Source organism: Heterodontus francisci, chromosome 22 (assembly GCF_036365525.1).
Source record: "Heterodontus francisci isolate sHetFra1 chromosome 22, sHetFra1.hap1, whole genome shotgun sequence".
Lineage (NCBI taxonomy): Eukaryota > Metazoa > Chordata > Chondrichthyes > Heterodontiformes > Heterodontidae > Heterodontus > Heterodontus francisci.
In genome coordinates this window covers 57,726,113-57,752,192 of record NC_090392.1, presented here as the reverse complement: position 1 = coordinate 57,752,192, position 26,080 = coordinate 57,726,113, and the positions used below count along the sequence as shown (strand labels likewise).

The 26,080-nt window shown below is 44.5% G+C and overlaps 1 protein-coding gene across 2 annotated transcripts in view; it reads right to left on the bottom strand.

Annotated features, from left to right (window-relative positions):
* The window catches only part of LOC137381377 (otoancorin-like), a 152,733-nt gene that overhangs the window by 60,278 nt on the left and 66,375 nt on the right, over positions 1–26,080 (bottom strand). For both annotated transcript variants that reach the window (XM_068053869.1, XM_068053868.1), the window contains 9 exons: positions 21,151–21,269; positions 19,108–19,244; positions 17,006–17,117; positions 16,620–16,835; positions 13,244–13,411; positions 10,997–11,143; positions 10,607–10,662; positions 9,944–10,049; positions 1,760–1,878 (listed from right to left, as the gene is read on the bottom strand). In XM_068053869.1, coding sequence (XP_067909970.1) covers positions 1,760–1,878; positions 9,944–10,049; positions 10,607–10,662; positions 10,997–11,143; positions 13,244–13,411; positions 16,620–16,835; positions 17,006–17,117; positions 19,108–19,244; positions 21,151–21,269 — 1,180 coding nt within the window. The remainder of the gene's footprint in view (positions 1–1,759; positions 1,879–9,943; positions 10,050–10,606; positions 10,663–10,996; positions 11,144–13,243; positions 13,412–16,619; positions 16,836–17,005; positions 17,118–19,107; positions 19,245–21,150; positions 21,270–26,080) is intronic.

Genomic DNA, 26,080 nt, shown 5'->3' with positions numbered 1-26,080 from the left:
CTAACCACGGCAAGAATGAGGCCATGTTCTTTGGGAACTGGGCCGACCTATCCTTTGCTCCCTTCACCGGCAGCCCAGACTACCTGAAGGTGCTGGGGATATAGTTCGGAAGGGCTGGGGCGTGCGTCAAAATCTGGAAGGAGCGAATAGTCAGGGTACACCATAAACTAAGCATGTGGGAGCAGCGATCTCTCTCCATTGTGGGTAAGAACTTGGTCATCAGTTGCGAGGCGCTCACGTTGTTGAGGTATGTGGCGCAGGTCTGGCCCATACCCCACTCCTGTGCCGTGGCAGTCACCCGAGCCATTTTCCGCTTTATCTGGGGATCCAAAATGGACCGGGTCCAGAGGGACACAATGTTCAAACCTCTGGATCAGGCGGGAATAATGTACCCAATGTCGCCCGCATCCTGATGACCACCTTGGTGTGCGGCTGCGTCAAGTTGTGCCTAGAACCCCAGTACGCAAACACCAAGGGTCACCACGTGCTGAGGTTTATCTGTCCCCGGTATTGCGAAGGATGGGTCTGGTCACATTGCCGCGGAACGCTCCAGTTGGATCGTGCCGTATCACCTATCCTTCGTGGAAAAGTTTCTGCTGGAAAACACGTTTGACCACCAATCCATCAGGCAGTGGTCTGCACGGAATGTCCTCAAGGCCCTGTGGGAAAAGGAGATGGTGGATCCTGTCTGATGGTTCCCCGAGCAGACTGCCAAAGTCATTTGGCAGAATGCCTCATCACTAGAACTTTCAAACAAGCACCAAGACTTAGCTTGGCTGGTGGTTAGAAGAGCCCTCCCCGTCAGATCCTTCCTGCATGCCCGGAATCTCGCCCCCTCCACACACTGCCCTCGAGGTGGCTGCGGTGGGGATGAGACAGTTGCCCACCTCCTTCTGGAATGTGTCTTTGCAAAGCAGGTGTGGAAAGAGATGCAGTGGTTTTTGTCAAGGTTCATCCCAAGCAGCTCTGTAACACAGGAGTCTGTGTTGTACGGGCTGTTCCCAGGGACGCACACCAAGATAAACATCAACTGCTGCTGGAGGACCATCCATTCGGTGAAAGACGCACTTTGGTCTGCCCAAAATTTGCTGGTCTTCCAGCACAAAGAGTTGTCCACGACCTAGTGCTGCAGACTGGCACATTCCGAGGTCTACGTGCTGAGGGATGCACTAAAGCTTGGGGCAGCCGCTGCAAAGGCTCAATGGGGAAAGACCACTGTGGAAGGTCCTCCCACAAAAGTGAACTGAGGGGATGGACCCATGGGAAACCCCTCAGGCTGAAAACATCAAATATGGGTTTGCTGTAAAATGTACATGGTAGGTAAAATGGAATGGAAGGGTTGTGAGGCAATTCATTCCTGTATTGAAGAAAACTGATTTCCTTTGCATTTTTTGGAATGTCAATTTGGTACAGTTTTGTAATGCATTTTTTTTTTTACAGATTTTTGTGAATAAAGTATATTTTTGGGGGAAAAAAATGAAATAGTTTCTTGAGCCCCAAAGAAAGGGAGAAATGTAGCTGGTTTTATTGACAGGCTTACTGGTAGATCATAACATGGGGAAGAAGTCAAAGGAACAGGTCTCCCACTTGACGGAATGCAGAAAGAGAAATAATAGAGACACATAAGCCAATTGGTCTTGATGGAGAAGCCTACATGTTTCAGGTCTTAAGCTGGAAGCTAAGGGACAAGTGGTTTCTTATTTTTTTCTAATTTTTGAAGAGAGAAGTGAGGTTGAGTGAGGAAAGTGACACTACTTACGGCTGAAAAATCATGTAGGAGACCAGGAATTCGTCAATATCTTCTAGTTTCAGATTGCTGAAATAATTTGGTCTGTTGGCCTTCTGGTCTTTAAAGAACTTGATAGAAAAACAGCGAATCTGTAAATTACATAAGCAGTGTCAATATGTTAATGAAATGTGCACGGGAGCTGTTACCAATATGGTTAATACTCAAAAGATCTATAACATTACAAATTGTGGAGCTTTACCAACACAACATTTTTGAAAATATAGTAACCTCTTCGACTCTCTATGGTGCATCTCGAACTTTAAAATGTTAAGATAAGAAATATTTTCTCATTCAAAAGAATAATATTAGCAGCATTATAGAAAACCAGGGCTTACTCAATACCCCATCAAGAATTTTATCAACTCAGGTCAATTGAATAGGAATAAGCGAAACTGACATAAAATAAATCTAGTCCCTAACATTAAGGAAACATTTCATAACACACTATCTCTTCCTCACAGAAACTATGGGCAGAACTTTACTGGACCCCAAGTAGCGGGCTGGGAGGCGGGGCAGCAGGTAAAATTGCGGGGAGTCACGTCGGGATGCCTCCTTGACAGGAAATTTTCCCAACGATGGGCTGCATGGTGGATTGGCTTCCCGATCCAAGGAGGCAGACAGCTGATTTGCATAATTGAAACTAATAAGCGCCACTTTACAGGGCCGCTGGCATTTTGTGAATGTTTCATGGAGGCAGCCTCCCTGCAGCAGTGAGGGGCAGGAGTGAGAGGAGGGGCCATGGACAGGGAAGGCAGCCTCCGCGCTCCAATTATCCCCCCTGAGGGGTTTCCCCTCCGAATTTTTAATTTACTTATCTGGAGGCATCCCGAGGCCTCCTGTCTGCCTCAGCACTTCCCACCTCTCCCGGTGGGGCTTCTGAGGCTTTGTCGTACCTGTGGCAAATCTGGTCATGTGGTGGCCAACTGCAGCACAGTCGTTTGCCAGAACTGCAAGAAGGAAGGCCAACAGACCAAGGACTGTAAACAGAGTAACTGCTGCAATCTGTGTGCTGAGGCAGACCACCTCTACAAAACCTGCCCCAAACGCTGCCTCAGTTATGCTCAGGCAGCAAGGCCCAAGGAAAGGCTGGGAGAAGGAATGGTGAACACGTCTGGTGCTGGGAAGAAGACAAGCAATCCTCTTTGCAGTGAGGAAAGTCTATTGGTGAAGGAAAAGAAAGGGGCGGCAGCTGCAACCAGTGACCCAACATCTATCCCGTGCCCGGAAACCCCTCCTCTACAGACAGAGGAGGAGGCAGAAGATGGAAAAACTGGTCAGTGACAAGTGGTAAAAAGGAAAACCATAAAGAATCCTCCAAAAGAGGAAGAAGTCACTACCCAAACCAATGGCAAGAGGAGGCTACTGTCTGAGACAGACTAGGACAGCTCATCCTCATTGGATGAGGAAGGGCCGGTATGACGGCACCTACAAAAGAAGCAGCAGAACTCAAAAGGAGCTGGAAGAGAAAGCCCCCAGCTCTGGGGCACTGGAAGCTGTGATAGGCCCAGCGTGCCCCAAACCCAGCGAGATGCCCAGCGCACCCTCGCTGCAGGAGACCGAGAGCAACGAAGCATCTGGCGCACTCCAGCTCCGGGAAGCCAGCAGGAGTGATGTCTTCAAGGAGGAACAGAGGGGAGAGACACCACCAGCAGAGGACAGCCCAAGCCTTGCTGCCTACAAGAACCCCCCCCCCCACATGTCACCCCAGCGGAACAAAGCCCCCATGAGTAACCAAGAGGGGTTTCTGAGCCCAATGAATGTGAAACAGCTTGTGTACAGTATGGGTATGCAGGAACATAGAAACATAGAAAATAGGAGCGGGAGTAGGCCATTCAGCCCTTCGAGCCTGCATCGCCATTCAATACAATCATGGCTGATCGTCCAAACTCAGTACCCTGTTCCCACTTTCTTCCCATATCCCTTGATTCCTTTAGCCCTAAGAACTATATCTAACTCTTTCTTGAATATATTTAATGATTTGGCCTCAACTGCTTTCTGTGGTAGAGAATTCCATAGGTTCACCACTCTCTGGGTGAAGAAATTTCTCCTCATCTCAGTCCTAAATGGCTTACCCCTTATCCTTAGATTGTGACCCCTGGTCCTGGATTCCCCCGCCATCAGGAACATCCTTCCTGCATCTAGTCTGTCCAGTCCTGTTAGAATTTTGTAGGTTTCTATCAGATCCCCTCTCACTCTTCTAAACTCCAGCGAATATAAGCCTAATTGACCCAATCTCTCTTCATACGTCAGTTCTGCCATCCCAGGAATCAGTCTGGTGAACCTTCGCTGCACTCCCTCCATAGCAAAAACATCCTTCCTCAGATAAGGAGACAAAAACTGCACACAATACTCAAGGTGTGGTCTCACCAAGGCCTTGTATAATTGCAGCAAGCCATCCCTGCTCCTATACTTGAATCCTCTCGCTCTGAAGGCCAACATACCATTTGCCTTCTTAACTGCCTGCTGCACCTGCATGCTTACTTTCAGCAACTGGTGCACAAGGACACCCAGGTCTCGTTGCACCCCACCCTTTCCCAATCTATCGCCGTTCAGATAGTAATCTGCCTTTTTGTTTTTGCCACCAAAGTGGATAACCTCACATTTATCCACATTATACTGCATCTGCCATGTATTTGCCCACTCACTCAACCTGTCCAAATCACATTGGAGCTTCTCTGCATCCTCCTCACAGCTCACACTCCCACCCAGCTTTGTGTCATCTGCAAACATTTAATTCCCTCATCTATATCATTAATATATATTGTGAATAGCAGGGGTCCTAGCACTGATCCCTGTGGTACCCCACTAGTCACTGCCTGCCACATAGAAAAAGACCCGTTAATTCTTACTCTTTGTTTTCTGTCTGCCAGTTCTCCATCCATGTCAGTACCTTACCCCCAATCCCATGTGCTTTAATTTTGCACGCTAATCTCTTATGTGGGACCATATCGAAAGCCTTCTGAAAGTCCAAATACACCACATCCACTTGTTCTCGCTTATCTATTATACGAGTTACATCCTCAACATACCCAAGGATGGGACTAGTAAGGACACCTGGTGTACTAAGCAACACCCAACTTCAAAATGGATATAAAGATTGCTTCAACTAATGTACGTAGCATTAAATCCACTACGCGATGTGTTTCGACCTTGGACTACCTCGCCAAGGCCAAAGCCGACCTGCTGCTTCTACAGGAGTGTGGAATCCCGCACCTCAGCACCTGCAGGCAATTGTCGTGATGGTAGTCCCACGGGCCATTGATCTGGTCAGAGAGAAATGATTCCCGTTACTCCGGCCTGGGTATTCTGCTGCGGGGAGGCAATTTCACCATATGCGAAGTTAAGGAAGTGGTGCGCGGTCACCTCCTCATAGCAGATGTAATGTACAACAATGCTCCGCTCCAGTTGATCAATGTGTATGCCCTGGTTTAATGCAGCGAGCGGCTAACCTTCTTCCAGCAGCTCCCACTGCTGCTGGCGACATCCAGGCCAATCATTCTAGGTGGTGACTTCAACTGCATCATTAACACAGCTGGGCAATCCGGGAGTGACGACAGCAAACTGGATGCTACGTCCAGATTCCTAATGGAAACAATAAAAGATACCAAGCTGCATGACATCTTCAGCAACCCTGCAGACGGAGCGCAGCGTAGATACACCTGGTGAAGACCGGACGGGTCTGCCCATTCCAGGATTGACTTCCTGTTTGTGTCCCGTGCTTTCACGGTCAGATCCACCGACGTCAAGCCTGTGTTCTTCTCTGACCACTGTCACTTACTGGCCGACTGTCACTTACAGGATGACCAGTGGGTTGGCAAGGTGACAGGGAAGCTGAATGTTATACTGCTAAGTTCAGAGAACATTGAGGAACTCAAAAGAGATTACAAAGGTTGGAGAACCGTGAAACCTCTCTTTGAGTCTCCAGTGCACTGGTGGGATGCAATCAAGGCAAACATCAAGAGGTTCTTTATCCTCAAAGGTGTTCAGAGGGCGAGAGAGAGACAGAGGGAAATGTCCCGACTCCTGAAAAGAATGCAAAATCTTCTCCGACTACAGTCGATGGGGGTCGAGGTCAAGGAGGATCTCCAAGAGGTGAAGAGCCAGCAGGTCTCTCTCTTTGCCACGGAGGCACCCCAAGATCATCTTTTGGTCCAGGATCTGCTCCGTTGAGTAGGATGAGATGTGCTCGCATTTCTTCTTCCAAAAGCTACATAGAGAGAGCTCTGTGATCAGCAGCCTGAAGGAAGAGGATGGCTCAGTAAAGTCTTCGCAGTCTGACATACTAAGGATTAGCAAATCCTTTTATGCTGGGCTGTACGACGTGAAGCCCATGGACAGCATGGCCTCCCAGTCTTTCCTGTCATTCATCACGGAGGTCTTAGATGACAGCATTCGGGAGAGTCTGGACAAACTGCTAACTCTGGACGAGCTGTCACACGCCATCAGATCCTTCGAGACGAGTAAAACACCCGGAAGCAACGACTTACCGGTTAAGTTGTATTCGATTCTGTGGGACTGGATCGGCCCAGACCTGCTGGAAGTGTACGAGAGGAAATTTCTGGCCGGCAGCATGTCAGAATCCATGAAGAAAGGCATCATCACCCTCACCCACAGGCGGAAGGGGGAGAGGGCGCAAATCAGAAATTGGCAGCCCATCTCACTGTTTAATGTAGACTATAAGATTCTGTCTAACGTCATCGCCAGTTGGGTCAAGTCTGCTCTGGAGTTGGTGATTTACCCTGACCAGACCTGTACTGTACCCGGCAGGAAGATCTCTGATAGCCTCGCACTATTCAGGGATACGATCACCTATGTACGGAACAGGGAGGTGGAATGTAGCTTCATCAGCTTGGACCAGGAGAAGGCTTTTGACTGGATATCGCACACATACATGATGGAAATTCTCTCCAAAATGGGATTTGGGGAGGGAATCTACAATTGGATCCAACTGCTTTACACAAACATCAGTAGCGCAGTCTCAGTTAATGGGTGGGAATCGGAAAGCTTCCCGATCAAATTTGGAGTCAGGCAGGGCTGTCCTCTCTCCCCATCTTGTTTGTTTGCTGTATCAAACCCTCTGCTGAGTCCATTAGGAAGGGTACAGGCATAAGAGGGGTGACTATCCCAGGCAGCGGAGGCACTCAGGTCAAAGCCTCCCTGTACATGGACGACGTCACCGCCTTCTGCTTGGATCCACTGTCTGTTCGCAGGCTGATGAGCATCTGCGACCAGCTTGAACTGGCCTCGGAAGCCAAAGTAAATCACGGCAAGTGCGAAGCCATTTCTTTGGGAACTGGACTGACCTATCCTTTGTTCCCTTCACCATCAGGTCAGACTTTCTGAAGGTGCTGGTCATGGTTCGGAGGGACCGGGGCATGCACAAAAACCTGGAAGGAGCATATACCCACGGTAAAACATAAACTGAGCATGTGGGAGCAGTGTTCTCTCTCCATTGTGGGTAAGAACCTGGTCATCAGGGGCGAGGCACTCACTTTGTTACTGTATGTGGCGCAGGTCTGGCCCTTACCCCAGTTCTGCGCCGTGGCCGTCACCAGAGCCATTTTCCGCTTTATCTGGCGATTGAAAATGGACCTTATCCGCAGGGACACGATGTTCAAACCTCTAGATAAAGGGGGAAAATATGTACCCAATGTCGCCCTCATCCTGATGTTCACTTTTGTGTGCAGCTGCATCAAGCTGTGCTTAGAACCCCAGTATGCACACGTCAAGTGTCACTCTGTGCTGAGTTATATCTGTCTCCGATGTTACAAAAGATGGGTCTGGCCACACTGCCGCGAAACGCTTCATTCAGTTGGACCATGCCATACCACCTATCGTTTGTGGAAAGGTTTGTGCAGAAAAACACCTTTGACCACCAATCCATCAGGTGGTCTCCACAGAATGTCCTCAAGGCCCTACGGGAAAAGGAGATGGTGGATCCTGTCTGATGGTTCCCTGTGCAGACTGCCAAAGTCATTTGGCAGAATGGCTCATCACCAGAACTTTCAAACAAGCACCAAGACGTAGCTTGGCTGGTGGTGAGAAGGGCCCTCCCAATCAGATCGTTCCTACATGCCCGGAATCTCTCTGCCTTCGCAGGCTGCCCTCAAGGTGGCTGTGGTGGGGAACAGACTGTTGCCCACCTCTTTCTGGAATGTGCCTTTGCAAAGCAGGTCTGGAAAGAGATGCAGTGGTTTTTGTCGAGGTTCATCCCAAGCAACACAGGAATCTGTGCTCTACAGTCTGTTCCCAGGGATGCACACGGAGTTAAACATCAACTGCTGCTGGAGGACTATCATCTCAATGAAGGACACACTTTGGTCTGTCCGAAACGTGCTGGTCTTCCAGCACAAAGAGTTGTCCACGACTGCGTGTTGCAGACTGGCACATTCCAAGGTCCAAGACTATGTGCTGAGGGACGCACTAAAGCTTGGGACAGCTGCTGCAAAGGCTCAATGGGGAAAGACCACTGTGGAAGGTCCTCCCACCATAGTATACCGAGGGGCTGGAACCCTTGTAAAACCCCTCGGGCTGTATACACCAAAATCTGGTTTTTGCTGTGTAATGCAAATGTACATTGCATGTAAAATGGAATGGCAACGGTTGTGAGGCAATTCATTTTCTGTATCAAAGGAAATTGATTTCTTTTGCACTTTCTGGAACTGGTTTTTATTTTTATTTATTTATTTTTACAGATTTTTATGAATAAAGTATATTTTTGGGGAAAAAAACTCTGGGGAGGGGCAGTTGGTGACTCCAGCAGGGATGGGGGGGTGGGTGGTTGTAACAGTTGGTGATTGTGGGATCCTGTGGCGAGAAGAAGTGGGATGAGCTGTCATGGAGAAGAGCTGTGTGACTTTGTGGAGAGGAGGCTGGGTGACTATTTCCATTAAAGAACAGCTATCACAGTGATTATTTCTTCATCAGAGTAATATGCCATGAATAAACCTTTTGGTTGAGCCCCAAGTGCATCTACTAGAAGTGGATCAAGAGGAAAATGGTGATCATGGTTTAAAAATAAACATAGAATGAAATTGTTAACATTGTACTAATGCAATGGAGGGCACTGTTTTACCAAGTGTAACCTGCTCCCCATGATTAAGGCTGTGATGGGATGTGTTTTACAGAATTATCATAACCAAATTGCAGCCTTATAACAAATGTTTAGACAGCAGCTCAGGTGGTGCTGGGACACCTTAACTGTCAGAAGGGTTCTTGAATAGTGAGAGGAAAGATCAGTTAATGTCGTTAGTCCTAACTATAATCCAAGGACTTGTCTTGGACGTCATGTACCTGTGATCTGGTGTAAGTTTAAGATCAGTCACAGCTTATGATGCTGCATTCCAATATCCTGCTGACACAGTGGCTACACTGTTATAAATCTGGGACGACCATAGATACCTTTCTGGGTATAATACTATCAGTTGCTCCATTAAATTGCTTTGAGACCCATTATTTTATGCAAGTTAACTCCCACTACTTCTGCAGTCGAGGGACCCAGGAGTGTAATAATGAAACTCTCTTATGTTCTGTATTGGATTTCCATGTTTCTACATGTACACTCCTACTATTCACAACTCAGCACGGGGCTATCTTGCTAAGTTAACCCCTTGTCGGCAAGCTTTGCTTGAAAAAAGTACATCTTCATAAAACTCATATCCAAATCCTATCTAAAACATGGCCAAAGACTCCCAATGGTGACAGCTCGAAGAACAGCCAGCTGGGCAAAGGACTGGAGTGCTTCCATCAAGTATAGAACCATACCACAGTAAGACTCAATGCCTTTTGGAAAGGAGAGGGGAAAATTGGGCAGAGTGGATACAGTTCAAGCATTAATCTGGAGGGATCAAATGGTGAAGGGAGCAGGCTAGCATCTGTGAGCATAAACTGGAGGGAGGAGGAGGAGCCAGAAATGTCACTTACATGCTACCAGGATATCTAACCATTAACTGTGCAGGCATATAGCAACTGGCTTGTGTGGAAAATTGGCAAAATGGGGTTAGATAAAAGTAGAGTAGGAGGAAGCACATGTGGAGCATAAACACCGTCACACCAGCTGGCCCAAATAGCTTGTTTCTGTGTTGTAAGTTCTAGTTAACCTGATCACGTGAGCTTGGCTAGTATGTTCAGTAGAATTTATTGACATATACTCACCTGATTACTAGAAACAAGGGGATTATTTGCAAGTGCTTTCACCACATCAGAATTCAGTGAGTTAATGAGGCTACATGGAATTCCTTTGACAACAACCTTCAGTTTACTTTAACAAGAAACAGAAAATAAATTTAAGAACAAAAATGATGTTTCTAACTTCATATTAAAAAATTAATTTATATTTTGATGCAATAAGCATTGTGCATTTTAAAGGCTTCATAACATTTGCCACAATATAGTTTCCAAGTACAAGTTTCACATTTCTTGGAATCACAAGATTTTTAAACAAGAGAAATTCACTTTAAATCCATCCAAGGAGTTCTCCTGGTTTCCACAGTATCCCCAAAACAGCTGAACCAATCAGTCATTCTATTTCTATCTGTGGGACTTTGTTATACACATAATGGTTGCAACACACTGTAATTTGCTGTATATAAAATACTTCAATATGTTTCTGACAAGAGACTGTATATAAATATTTCAAGTCTTTATTCCTCTTTAAGCTTGGATGGTTTTTGCCTTATTTAAAGCATATATACTCAATCAACCGTGAAATAAAAATAACTTACTAAGTGCTCTAAGCTCAAACAATTAGTGATTGCTTGCACAAATTGTTTCAAAATAATAAACCTCAAAGTCAAGCTAGAAAATTCTTCGGCTCACCTGATATTTTTAACATCGTTGAGTTGTTCTTTCACACGATTAATTAAAGAGACAGACTAGAAAATTAGAAAGAAAATTCACTTCAGGAAGGGGAGAATCACAAGGAAATATTTTTTAGTTCAGAATAACATTTGCTGACACATTCCCTTTAAAATAACATATATAACACATCAGAGGTAGAATTTCTCTGGGCACCATCCAGACCATTACTGTGTAATGATTTCTAAAGGAACATTTGTAATATTTGCAGAAATAGCAAACAAAAAAAAACTTATGCACACTCATTGATAAAGCCTAAGAGGAATTGCCCCAGTGTCTAGTAGCATTTTAAATAGATAATTTCTGTTGTTCCATTCCCCCATCCTGTGTGCTTATGGTTCATTGTCTTACCTGACCCTCGTTCCAAGGTTTATTCTTGCTCAAGAAGTCTAAATCGATGATGTTGCCAGACTTTTTCAGTTTTTCTACTGAAATTTGAGACACCAGCGATGCTGGAAGTGATTCAAGAACTGAATCAATTCTCACTGACTGCAAGATCTGTATAATTAAAACAAATTCTATTAGTTCATGTTTCTGTGATTAAGGATCATGTTTATATTAAAGAGCTGCTCAACCATACATTTACATACATAGTCACCTGCCAGGAACAGCTGCACAGGACTCCTGCCTCGGCCCTGATTCTAGTGGCTATTATTCAACAACAAAAATGGACTCATGTATCCCCAGCATGCAGATCATGTCCCGATGACACAAGAGGACCAATTTTGTGGGATCTTCTCGCTCTAAGTTTTGGGTGGTGATTCATGGTTGCTACAAAGCTTGCATCTGAATTTAGATGTGAGCCACTTTCTAGGCTGAGATCTCACAATTCTTAGAAAAATTCAGGCAGATGGTATAAGAGGAAATGTAGCTTCAAGCTGATTTGGTTAAAGGATTGGAAACAAAACAATGGGTAAATATGTGTTACTCAGACTGCAGAAGGACTGGAAGTTGTGTTCCCCACAGGTCAGTATTGGGTCCACTATTGTTCTTGGTTTATGGATGATTTGGACATAGGCTTATATCACAGTGTCTTGAAATTTGCCAATGACATGAAAGTAGGAAGTTTATCAAACAGCAAGCAAGACTCTATGTGCACTTGGTAAGAAACAGACAGCTTAGCAAAATGGGCAAACTGGTGGCAGGTACAATGTATAAGCTGATATATTGTTGGAGAGAACAATGAACAGGAGAAATCATTTAATGGAAAAACACTAAAAGCTGTGAGTGAGTAAGGAGACCTAAGAGTTCAAATACATAATTCCCTGAAAATATGAGTGTTAGTAAATCTAGCCATAAAAAGGAAAAGAGAGTTTTCGGGCTTAGAGTGCAAGAGTAAAGTCATGATAAATTATACAAAACATAGGTTAGGCCCCAGTTGAAATACTGTGAGCAACGTTGGATGCCCAATCATAGAAAGGGCAATAAAACTATGGAAAACACTCATATTGCTTTGTCAGGATGATGGTCAAGGAATGGAAACTATGATAAGAACTGATTTGAGATACAGGAACTATTTTCACTGCAACAGAAAAGGAGATTTAATAGAGGTTTTTAAAATAATGATGGGTTTTGATAGTGAGTTTCTAATCACCCTATTTCCTTTTAGGGAGATTAAATCACTTTCACTGTCATTGGAATTGAGGAGTAATGTTGGAAGTTTACACATGGATGTTGGAGAATGGAATAAATTAGCTGCATAGAGTAGTAGAGGCAGACACCATTTGATGTTTGGAGAGAAAATTGGATAACTATTTGAAGCAAAGAAATGCATAGGCTTTGGGCAGAGCATAGAGCAGTGGGATTAATTTTGGATAATTTGAACAAAGAGGTAACTGAGTCATGATGAACTAAATAGCCTCCTCTGTGCAAGCTGAGAATGAAAGAACTTTTCTTTGAAGAAAATAATTATCTTATGCCTTTTCACCAAGACAGGCAAGTTCAGGTTAATTTGCTTATTGGAACTCATTTGCTGCATGTTTCAGTTTGGGTGATCAGTCTTAACAAGCACTGATTCATCTTTATGTTGTTTCTGGTTCCCAGATGTTGGAAAGAATCACACTTTAAACTTGGAAAAGGCTGGAGTCAGTCTTGTTTAATTCAGCACCATGCTTTGTGCTGTGGAACCTGGTTCAACTGGTTCTTGTGTTACATATAACATGACTCCCCAGTGCTGTCGTGAATGTGGCCCACTACTGGAACACTTACACATAAAAACCAGTTCCTAGCTAATTAGTTCCTAACACTTTCCAGATAGTATAACAATATATACATATATAACAAGTACAATCTCCAATGTCATGGATCAAACTACTTCTGAGACATAAAAAGCAAAATACTGCGGATGCTGGAAATCTGAAATAAAAACAAGAAATGTTGGAACCACTCAACAGGTCTGGTAGCATCTGTGGAAAGAGAAGCAGAGTTAACGTTTCGGGTCATGGACCTCAACACTGGCAGGGCCTGGGCCAATCTTCCTGGCAGTGGCGAAGCTCCTTGGCAGTCCCCCTGCCAGACCTGCTGAGTGGTTCCAGCATTTCTTGTTTTTACTTCTGATAAATACGTTCTCTCAATAATAAAATTAATACAAACACTTGCCGTTTTCATGATAGACTTCTTCTGCACTGGCAACATGGAGTTCAAGGACTCTGCCACATTCTCTTGAGAAAAGGCATCTAGGAGCTCTCGACCTTTGAGCTTGTCAAATGTCTTTGCACCAAGACCAGAGACCAGAACACCCAGATCTTTCAATTTGTCAGCTGTGACCTGCAGAAGATAGAAGTAAATATTATTTCAAATATACTGCTCATACCCAGTACACTTTAAAATATTGGAACTAAGCACATTTGCAATAGCATGAATTATTCAGTTAGAGTCTAGGTTGAAACTATTTAAGTAACAGATTTCCATCACTGCAATGTTTTTCAGGCACCTCCTTCTATCATGTACTGGCTTCTTCATATTGAATTATATTAAAGGCATGTGTCATCTCATGAATAATTTGGTACAATATTTTGTTCTGTTCAAATATCTAGGTGCATCTTCTGAGCTCTGCCCACCCACTCAGATGAAATGCATTGGGATACCCTGAGGATACGAAAAGCATCATATCAATGCCAGGCTCTTTATTTTCTGTGACTGAGTGCCAATCTTGCAAGTTTCAGTTGGCTGTTTGAAAAGCTTGAAGAAGCAGCCAAGTCACTTTGAAAGAAACAGCCTGTGTGATTTGTTCAGTTAGATATATGACAGCTGGTTATTTTCAAATGTTGTTGATATCTGAAAGAAGGAAGCCTTGCATTTAGAAAGCGCCTTTCATGACCTCAGGAAATCCTGAAGCACTTTACAACCAATGAAGTATTTTTGAAGTGTAGTCGTTGTTACAATGTAGAAGATGAGGCAGCCAATTTGCACACAGTAAGATCCACAAGCAACAGTGTGACAATGACCAAATAATCTGTTTTAGTGATGTTGGTTGAGGGATAAATATTGACCACATAGCAGGTGAACTTTCCTGCTCTTCTTCGATCAGTGGCTTGGGATCTTTTACATCCACCTGAGGGGGCTGAAGGTTTAATCTTGACACTTACAACAGTGCAGTAGTCCCTCTGTACTGCATTGGAATATCAGCCTAGGTTTTGTGCTCAAGTCTCTGGAATGAGGTTTAAACCCACAACCTTCGGACTCAGAGGTGAGAGTGCTGTACAAAATACAGCAAGTCACAGTCTCTGTTTTCAGGGATATTTAAAGATCTGTAATTGTTTAAATCTTGAGATTTGTTTGGAGTCATCAAATGAACATTCCAAGCCATTATTAATGGGGTAATAAATAAAACAGGAAAGAAATATTGGCCTGGAATGTAAGCAACCCTCGACATTGAGATCTGTGGCAGGGTGATGGGGGACGAGCCTGAAGATGGCTCCGCTTGAGGCCCGCCACGGACCTCAACACTGGCAGGGCCTGATCCAATGCTCCTGGCAGTGGCGAAGCTCCTTGGCAGTCCCCCTGCCATTGGGTAATGGAACCACAATCAGCATATTCAAATTGATAAAATTAATACATTTACATATACTCACCTGCGATCTTGAGGGCTTGCCGCGATCTTTGGCAAGGCGGCCAGCACTCCCGTCCGGGGAAACAAGGTGCGACACTGGTGGGGAGGGGGGAGGAAGTAAGCTCATCAGTGGGGTGGGGGGGGGGGAATAGTCAAATAAATGTCATGGATGCAGGGGACAGTGGGAAGGGTTGTACTTTAAACTTTATCCAGTTTTGGGGGGGAAGGTCAGATGTTAAAGTTGAGTGTTTTGGGGTGCGAAGGGCAATAACTAATGTAATTGTTATGGGGGGGATGTGCAAAAGGGGCGTTGAAACTTTATTTATGTAATTCTGGGGGGATATGTATAAAAATTTTAATATCCCGGCAGGGCTGACTGCCCTATAAAAATGGCTTCAGTGCCTGCGCACAGGCCATTGCTGGGGATGGACAGCCCACCCCATCCACATGATTGTAGGGGGTAGGCCGCCCTGGTTATTTAAATGAGACACAGTGCTTAGGATCACGGCAGCGAGCTTATAGAATCCAGTCCATTATGTACATACAAGTATTCCACAAAAAAGCAGCTTAGCATTTGATTATGACAACTCTCTTAGTATTCCCATTGAGAAGCTAGATAGAAGGATTGCTGCTCTTGAAAAGAATCTATGTATAAGATCAGATTTAATTATTCATATGTTCTTTTTTAAAATGATTTTAAGTTTAAATTATTAAACAAATGTAAGTCTGAAGATGTGATGCTCTAATATTTGTCAAAGATGGAAGAGATCCCATGAAAGCATAAGATAGTTCCAGTTGCTAAAAATAAGTGAATATAAAAGTTTCTGTCTGCCATCCTGGTCAGACTATTAACATTGATATGCTTGAAGGCACAGGGATTCAGATTCACCTTTGAGAATGATGTAAAATACAAAGGCCTAAAGTAAGAATAAGAAGGATGAGAAGATTCAAAAATATTACAATCACCATCAACATTCATGCAAGAAATCCTCATCAGGCTAAAAAGCATTAGGCAGAAAAATAGACTGTTCTTTGTGTCCCCTTTACTCAAATTCTGATCAAGGATTACAGGAAAATATAAATCAATCTTTCAAATGTTGATCAACATTGTTTAATTCATTTACAGGATATAAGCGTCACTGGCAAGGCCAGCATTTATTACCCATCCGTCATTAGCCCTGAGATCATCTGGTAAGCCACCTTGTTGAATACAACTGAATGGTTTGCTCGGCCATTTCAGAGTCAACCACATTGCTGTGGGGTCTGGAGTCACATATAAGCCAGACCAGGTAGGACTGCAAATTTCCTTCCCGAGAGGAATTGAAGAACCAGATGGGATTTTATGACAACCAATAGTGTCATGGTCACCATTACTGATACTAACTTTGTATTCCAAATTTGTATTTAATTAATAGAATTTGAATTCCCCTACTACTCTGGTGGGTTTTGAACTCCTGGACTGAGATCAGGCCTCTGATTACTAGTCCAGCAACATAATCACTACGCTAACATACAAAACCACCTTCCAAACCCGCGACCTCTACCACCTTGAAGGACAAGAGCAGCAGATGCATGGGAACATCACCACCTGCAAGTTCCCCTCCAAGTCACACCATCCTGACTCGGAACTATACACTGTCGCTGGGTCAAAATCCTGGAACTCCCTTCCTAACAGCACTGTGGGTGTACCTACCCCACATGGACTGCAGCGGTTCAAGAAGGCAGCTCACCACCTTCACAAAGGCAATTAGGGATAGCCAGTGACACCCACATCCCATTAATTAATTAAAAAAACATGCAGCATGTTTTCAGAATTTGCTGTTTGTTTAGATTATCTTGATAATGAAAGTTTATCACACCCTAGACTGATGTCGTGACATAACATACACAGCAAGAACATGCATTTTAAGGATTGTTACTCACATTTTCAACTGTTTGGTACTTCTTGACAAGGGTCTTGATTTGGCCTTTGGACCACCCTTTGACTTTCTTCAGTTCATCCAGAGCACCGACAACAGTCTCATCTGAGAGATTGGACAATTGACTGACTTTAAGCCCGATCGCAGCAGCCCCCAGATCTTTTAGCCCTTCGGCAGTCGAAATGTTGACATTAATAACCTCCACCAGCACCTGGTAGATCTGCAGAAACATGTCAGTGTTAAATAACTGAGCAGGCATTTGAAAATTGCATTGGCTTTCAAATGAAGCACGACATAAACATAAGATGGACTCAGCGAGTCTAAAGAAACCATTGAAGTAATATACTGTTGGTCACCAGGCACACAAAGTTTCTCAAATCATATACTGACCTGCTTTAAATTCCTTGTGCATTTGAGCAGTTTGTTCTGCAAAGCCTTTATGGCTTTCCTACTAAGTGATTTCAGTTGTTTGACAGGGTAGAAACAGGCGAGCTGACCAAGTCTACAGATAAAGAAAAAAATCTGAATTACACTCTGAATGTGATTTGGATTTTATGACAGAAAAACATCCTTTTTGTAAGTAATCCATATGCAAAATTAATTAGAAATCAGACCAGGAATATAATATAAAATGGTTAACTTTCATGAGCAGTTTTCATTATGACCCAAAATCTGTTTCTTTTAATATCAATTATGATAATAATACACATCATTCAAGAATAAGAGGTAGGCCATTTAAGACTGAGATGAGGAGGAATTTCTTCACTCAGACAGTGGTAAATCTTTGGAATTCTTTACCTCAGAGGGGTGTGGAGGCTCAGTCATTGAGTATGTTAAAGACAGATCGATAGATTTCCATATATTAAAAATATCAAGTGATTTGAGGATAGTATGGGAAAATGGCACAGAGGTAGAAGATCAGCCATGATCTGGTTGAATGGCAGAGCAAGCACAAAGGGCCGGATGTCCTCCTCCTATTTCCTATATTGCTCATAATATTTATGAAAAATTTGATGAATTTCCATGGCAAAGGTTACTGAAGTTTGAACCATTTGAAATTGTTCAGTTAGACAGTACTTGACACACAATGAGCATATTCACTAAAATTCAGCGGTGCCGAACCTCTTGGCGCACAATGATGGGAAGGAATCATAGTATGGCCAGCGAGGCACGGATTAGGGTAGAAGCCAGTTATGTCAGGACCCAGCACATTTCTGTGCCCATCACAATTTCTACTGAGACTGGGGGCAGGCGTGTAATACGTAGATGTGTTATGAAAGAAAAATGATGGGAATATGACGTAATTCTCATTGTTCGCATGGTAGTCCTTTAATATACAAATGCAAATTTATTTGCTGATATTCTAAGTTTTACAGTGGTGTTTGACTTTGGTATCTGGGTGATTTGCAGTCACTCCTAATGAAATGTTTGCATTGCTGCGCAGGGGCATCATCTTCATGTACAATTAGCAACTCTTTTGTTGTTGAGAAGGGGGAAGATCTGTAAGAGCCACGGAAGACTCCTGTCATGATGAAATAATGTGCAAGTGAGGCACTGATGCACTTCAAATAGAATTATCTCAAATTATCTCAATGAGTACTTGTAAATAAAAGTGGAGAAAAACATTCGGCTAGATTTGCATCTCGGGAGCAGCAAACAGCAGCCGGGACTGTTTCTGGGCCCCGAACCCACCTCTGGTGGAAAACAGTCAATGACCTGAAATTTTGAAGGGGCTTCCCCTTAATTTGCGGAGACAATGGAATTTGGGACGGTATGAGGAATTGGGGGAAGGCACCAGTAAATGGAGGATGCTGGATGGCACCAGTAAATAGGGAATTGGGGGTGGGTACCAGTTAATTTGGGAATTGGGAAAGGGCACCAGTACTGGAGAGCCAGAGGTCTTCCAGCTTCAGAGGAGCACTTGACTGCATTAAAAGGTATGTAACTGAGAGGGCACTTCGTAAGAAGGTACCCTCCCAGCAATATTTTACAAAATTTAATTAGAAAAATACAAAAAGCAGCCAGGCACCCATTGTGTGTGTGATGTGTGGGGTCAGGGGCAGGGTGTTGGGGGTGCTGAGGATCCCTCTACAGGGTGGCCTTTGGCTGTACCCACACCAGGCAAGCAGGGAGGGCCTGTAGGCCTGCCTGGAGTTTGGCAGCCCATCCTGCTGCTGGGTGCCTGCATCCAGGGAGTAAACCTGCCCCCCTTTGAGTCAGGAAACTGGAGGCCTTCTGGAAAATTGCAGCCGGCCTCCCTAATCCCTGCTCTTAACAAGCCTAATTGCCCGTCAGCCTCATGGGGGCAGGTGGCCTTCCCGGGCCCCAAATCCACATCCACCAAAATGGCTGATATTGGCTGGGCCCAAAAATTTAGCCCATTGTGTCAAACATTTTTTCATGAAATCAGTCTCCTTATAAATGCCCAGATCTGGCAAAAGTTGTCAAGTTGTTTGTTAAAGCTGTAAACTGAAAATAACCAATATCCTTACTTGGCAATTACTGTTTCATTCTTGATGTCAACATCGACACATTCATCAAGACCTTCCAAGAATATATGAGCTTGCACAGGTATGAGGTCAAGCAGCTTGTCCAAAAGGGCAGGGGAAGTGCTGAAAAGCTGACATATCTGTAAAAAGTCACATTTTACATATATTAGGCAAAATTGATACTCTGAATGGTTCAAACAGAATGCAAAATTGCATCTTGCAGTTGTATTGTGAAGTGAAAATCCATTTTCATGATAGAGCAAAGTGGCCATAAGTTGATTCAGTCATTCAGTCATTCATTCCCGAGATGGAAATCCCAAGCTCACTGTAAGAATATGGGACTTGTTTAACCATCTCCATATTTGCTCCACCGGGTAGACTCCAAGAACAATGGCAAGAGCAGAGGCCACATGCAAGTGCAAAGTAAGACAGAGCTTGACTTCTTTATTCTAGAGGTACAGGTAGAAAAATCATTTAATATAGTCAACAAGAAAAAAAAACCTTGAAGGGAAAAGTTAAAAGATCAAGAATATTTCCTTTTCTTTAGGATAGGAGCTGGGGCAATTTAATGGTATACATATGACTAACATCAATTATTGATATGGCACATATTAAAAATGATAAACGGTAAGTTAGAAATTCATAATGGTGAGACAATGCACTTATAATATTAACTATTTCATCTCCCATGTCTTTAAACATGGCAAGTCAAAACCAAGTAGTCTTTAGGTGAAGTGGAGTTAGATCATAGCGGATATTTGGACCAGGCACCCACATTTAACTCAGTTCCCCTTTTAAAGTTATGTATTCTGTCCTTATTTTTGTGTTTCCTTTATAAATTCCTGTACGTACATTTATAATGGAAACTGCTGATATAAACTTATCACACTGATATTACATCCCCCTGCCAATGGTGACACTGCAACAAATCCACTGGAAGAAGTGAATAATTACATTACACGCTTTACATAGGTAGTTTCCATTGAAAATGTGGTTATAGGAATTTATAATGGAAAAAGTTGAAAGGAAGTGCATGCAGATGGAAGATTTTTAATATATTAGTTGATCTTCTGTTTCATTCCATTCAGGATTCAAGACCAAATGTTGTCTTCACAGTCCCCACCACTGCTGATCATTCACTTTCCCCATTAAAACATTGGGCAGTATTTCAGGCAAAATCCAACGTGCACCATTTCCTCAGCTCAGGTAACTAAATACCTCTCTACTGAGCAGCATTGTGGCCCCCTTCCCTCATGCATCCTCGTTACATACCTGCCAGAGCAATGATGTAAACTGAGGTAAACTCCAGCAACATTTTCCCCAATTGTTCATACAGCAGCTCTTTGAATCCCTGCTTTAGCAACTGTTAATTTTTCTACTGCTCCATACTTAGTAGAAAAATTGTTGCTGGCCCACAGAGCATCAAAAGGGATAGTGAGCAATTGTTCTCCCATCACCTATCATCCTCCATTGTCTCCTCCCCATCCTTGTCCTCTTCCAGCCCTCCATTTTTCCCTGTCCATCTTCCTCATTGAACCCCTTTCTTACTCCCACTCTCTTTCCATCTCTCCTCTCCTCTTTCTAACCCCCTTTCCTATCCTCTCCACTGCCTTTCTTATTTCCTTCTCTCCCTCTCCTCCCCTAATATGTAACATGGTTTTCAGTTAAATATAGTCCAATTCTTTGCATTTACCCTGAGCATAATCTTTAAAGCCCTATAGATGCTTTTTGATATAGATCAATACAAAACTTGAACATAGTTTCCAAATCATAACAATTACATGTTAATACATGAGAGCTTGGAGAAATCTGAGAAGCATAAATGTGATAACTGAAAAACTGCTAAAGCTAATAAAACATATGCCATGGAGCTTGGATAAGGATTGGGGGATTCACAGCAACCAATCTGAAAGAACGAAGTAAACCAGACCAATATGATTGATATTGAAAATAACAGAGGAAAAATCCAGCCTCTGAATGGTATTGAAAGGTTTTCAAACTTGAATCTAACAATTCTGAAAAATAATCACATCAGTGAATTCTTACCGTACTATTTTTACCTCCTGCAACCCTCTTGAGAGTGGAGGTAGGTGCTTGAACAATGAAACGGCCAAGTATGTTCAGAACATCAAGGGTGATCCAATGATCTTTGCCTTTACCTTTCCCTGAGGAGAAGATGCGGACACTGGTAATGATTCTAATTAATGCACAGGCTTCAAAATAGATGGAAGGGAGGTTGGATTACCAATAACTTAATTACATTTCTTGCATTTTTGACAGGCAAATAGCAGAAGGAACTTAAAGGTTCTTAGACTAAGAGACTAACTGGTGCTGTGAGAGAAAATGCTTAAGACAGACGATCAGACAAGTGCCTTAGTTAAATCTGGTTTCATTGGCCAAAGGACCTTGGCTGGAATTTTACGGGGGAGTAAAATTGAGTGGGAGGCGGGGTTCTGTTCCCAAGACCCTCCCTCCACCGTTGCAATTTTACGTGGGGCAGCGGCGGAGGCAAGAAACAGCTGCCCACCACAGGCTGATCAAGACTGATGGTTGGAGGAGGGATCAGGCTGAGCTTCCTGGCCAGCAGATGGTGCCAATTAACTGCCACGTAAGGGCTTCCTCCTGCCGCCGCAGGTATTTTACCCTCAGCGGGCAGACGGCAAAGGCCCCAAGAATCCAACCTGGTAAAACCAGACAGCCTTGTTGTGGGCTTGGGGAAGCTGGCAGGCAGAGTCCTCCTGATCAGGCATCCTGTACCCCATGGAGAGCCAACCCCAAAGCCCCAACCACCCCAAACGCACAACACTTACTCCCCCCCAACCGCCACTCCCCCTTGCTTCACCGGGGCCCGGCCAATTGTCCTTGACAAGGCTCTAAAAACTTATCTGAGTTATGGGGCCGTCCTTCCTGCTGCCTCCAATGGCTGGGTGTAGTCCCAGCAGTGGCCATCACTCCCAGTGGCGTTGCTGGGACTGAGAGCTGCGGCCCGCTGATTGGCCGGCATCCCCATGAGGCAGACTTTCTGCCTCAAAGAGGTGGAAGTCCCGCCCAAGACCAATTAAGGGCCTGGAGAACGAAAAATACCCTCCTGGCTCCCCAGGCCCAGTGGAGAAGGGCTCACCCCCGACTTTTCGGACGGTGGGTGTGGCCCTTGCCCAAAGCAAAATTCTGGCCCTTATCTCAATCTGGATTTCATCACGTGGTGACAGTAGAGCCTCTGGACCTGATCCCTTTCTACAGCCTTCAGCCATCAACTGCAATTCAAAAATAATGCACCATCTGCTGGCCAGGAAGCTCAGCCTGATCCCTCCTCCAACCATCATCTGTACCTTCCATTGACAACAGAGAGGGGAAGGCAAAAGAAGCAAACAATGAGAGAAAAAAGGCAGAGTAAGACCCATAAAAGAGAAAGTGTTATGAAAGTGATTCTTTTTTGTTGGAAAATATTTTTAAAGGAATTTATAGTTAAGCTGAATAAATATTGGATCAGCTTTTTTAATCATGAGCTCACTGAGAGAGAGCCGGATTGGCAACAGTGTTGCTAGTTGTCACATGGCTAGGGTTAGGCTTGGAACAGAAACCCTGGTAACAGAGGCAGAAAAGTGACAAGTGTTCCTTTGATTGGACAAGCCTAGTAATAATAGAGAGCACCTGGATGGGCAAAAAATAACTGACATGTTTTCTGGTTGTTAGTCAGTGTGTGTGGTTTTACCTTCTAGAAGGAAACAAAAGTCAAGTGCTGCTGATGTGTCAAAGAAAGGACAGAAGAAGGAGAGAATTCCAAGGAAGAACAGAAGACTACAGCCCAGCTCGCTTTCCCATAATTCCCAATAAGATTCTGTGAAGTTCACTGTGTCGATTCATCTGGTTTCCTGTATTTCAGACAAGCCTGCTGAATTACTTTTCAACTCCGCCTGAAGAGAACTATTCTGGTAGATTCTAGTGACCTGTCTGCATGTGCTCGGAGGTTGGACTGTGTGCCAGTTTGGTGCAGCACATCTCATCTGCTGTTTTCTTCAGGGGTGGGCAGTGATCTGCCAGGGTGAGTTTTTTTGTCTGCCATTGTGCTCTGATCTAAAAATCCTTTTTTTTTTGTTTAATCAGTTAAACGGTGTATGGGCTGAATTTTATGCTGCCCCATAAAGGCCTGCTACCTGACCCGAACCCAATGGGACCCGACGACATATGACGGGGTCGTGTTGGGTCGGGTCAGGCCGGGTCTGGGTCGGGCCGGGCACACACAGCAAGAAGTGTTAAAAGTAAAAAACTTACCTGAACTGGGAGTCCGAAACATCAAAGAAGGAAACTCTGAGTCTGCGCAGTTAGCGAGTGAGCGTCTCTATGACATCATCATGCTCATGCTGCAGCTTCCTGCAGATTCGGAGTTGCAAGGTAATTAAAGGGAACATTCCGGTGGTTGGGCCGGGTCGGGCGCAGGAAGAAAATGGAGGGACCCGGGCTGGTTTGGGCTCGGGTCCAATGTGGTTCTGTCGGGTTCGGGTCGGGTTTTTTTTTGTTTAGTTTTGTTTAGTTTAGAGATACAGCACTGAAACAGGCCCTTCGGCCCACCGAGTCTGTGCCGACCATCAACCACCCATTTATACTAATCCTACACTAATTCCATATTCCTACCACATCCCTACCTGTCCCTATATTTCCCTACCACCTACCTATAAGGGGCAATTTATAATGGCCAATTAACTTATCAACCAGCAAGTCTTTGGCATGTGGGAGGAAACCGGAGCACCGGAGGAAACCCACGCAGACACAGGAAGAACTTGCAAACTCCACACAGGCAGTACCCAGAATTGAACCCGGGTCGCTGGAGCTGTGAGGCTACGGTGCTAACCACTGCGCCGCCCACAGTCCTGAGCAGGGCTTTACTGCCCCAGCAGGTCAGATGGTGGCGTGGGGACGGCGTAAAATTGGGCAGGAGACTCACCACCCCGCTCTCTCCTCCAGCCAACTTTACGGCGGTCGGGCGGTGGGGGGGTGGGGAGAACGGCCCGCCCACCCAAGGCCAGTCTGTGCCCTTAAGTGGCCACTTAACGGCCATTTAAGAGCCCTCGCCCGCCTCCACAGGTATTTTACGCTGGCAAGCGGGCGTGCTGGGGACATGAAAGGCTGCCCAGTGATAGCTGCCAGACTTTCCGCGCGCTGGGGGGTGTGCCATGGCAGTAGGGCACAGGGTGCCCAATTGAGGGCCGCCCCCACCTCCCAACCCACCCCCAGGACCCAAGACAACCCCACCTTCCCCCAAACGACTACCCTTGCCTCACCGCCACGACCAATCACCACCTCCCCCAGCGAGGCAAGCCCAACTTACCTGAAGTCCTGGCTCCATGGCATCAGCTGGGCTGCAGTTCCAGCAGTGGCCACTGCTTCCGGTGTTACTGCTGGGACTAAGAGCTGCTGGCCCACTGATTGGCCAGCAGCTCACTGATGCGGGACCTCCTCCCTCAAGTGGGTGGAAGTCTCGCCTCAGGAAATTAAAGCCTGGGGACATGTAAAATGTGGTTCAGATCCCCGGGCTAGGCGGAAGCGGGTTTGCCACTGACTTGCGTCGATGGTGAAGCTCCGTCCGCCTACGGTAAAATCCAGCCCTGTATATTTGCGTGTGTGTCCGTGAGTGTGGAGAGACAAAGGTAAAAAGGGACTTTAAAATTTTAGTTAAGGTAGAAAGGGGACATTTTAAAATTTAATGTTGGATTTTTAAAAATGTGATATTGTTTTACTTCATTACCAGTTAAGCCTTGTTTTATAATAAACTGTCAATTTTGTTGTTCAGTAAAGAAACCTGGTTAGTGTATTCTATTCTGGGGAAAATATTGTATCCGGTTGACTGTGTCAATAAGTGGGAACATTTTTAAAATATGTTGTGACCTGTGGAGATGTGGGACTGAATTAACAGTGCACTTCTCCTGCCTCGGTTGTAACAAAAGATATAAATCACAGTGAGACAAGGTAGTTTTCATTATCAATATTGACAAGGATTTACGGAAGAATATAAAAATAAGGACACCTTATATGACTGTGAAATGACGACTTAATGACATCTGTTGACCCTGGTCCATTTATCCCCCGCCCTGTAACCCCACTTCATCTGAGGACTGGACTCTTGATTCCATTTCTGCAGATCCATGGGCGATTGCCTACTATAATATTTATCTAATAGAATGCTGCTTTCACACATATGAAATGACCTGATCAGGACAAATTTTTCCCTCCTATTTTCTCCCCCATCTGAGGCATAAGACAGTAGCCTTTTAGGGTACCAGAAAAAAAGACTTGCATTTTTGTAGCACTTCTCAAAGTCCTTCACAACCAGCCTATTGCCTTTGAAGTGCAGCCACCATTTAATCAGGCAACTTTGGCAGTCAAATTGTGCATAGCAAGATAAATAACTATTTTTTTGTGGGTAGTGTTGGTTGAAGGAGCAATATTGACCAGGGCATCAGGAGAACTACCGACTTTTCTTTAAATACTGTCAGGGAATATTTTGCATTTATTTGGATTGGCAGACAATTCTTAGTCTAACAATTCATCTGAAAGACGGTACCTCTAACATAGCACCCCCTCAGTACTATACTGAGGTGTCAGCGTGCAGAAGTCTTTGGTGCAGGTAAAAGTGTTACCAACTAAGCCAAACTAACACTTAAGGATTCCGTAGCCTGTATCGGCCTCATGTAGAGTTAATTGGTGGAAGGCATAGGTGGAATTCCAAATCCTCCAGTCACTTGCAGAAGTGAACAAATAATTCATGAATGGCTTTTTTTTTTAGTCGTTCATGTGATGTGGGTGTTGCTGGCAAGGCCAGAATTTATTGCCCATCCCTAATTGCCCTTGAGAAGGTGGTGGTGAGCTACCATCTTGAACCGTTGCGTTCCTAGGGGTGGTACACCAACACTGCTGATAGGAAGGGAGTTCCAGGATTTTGACTCAGCGACAGTGAAGGAACGGTGATGTAGTTCCATGT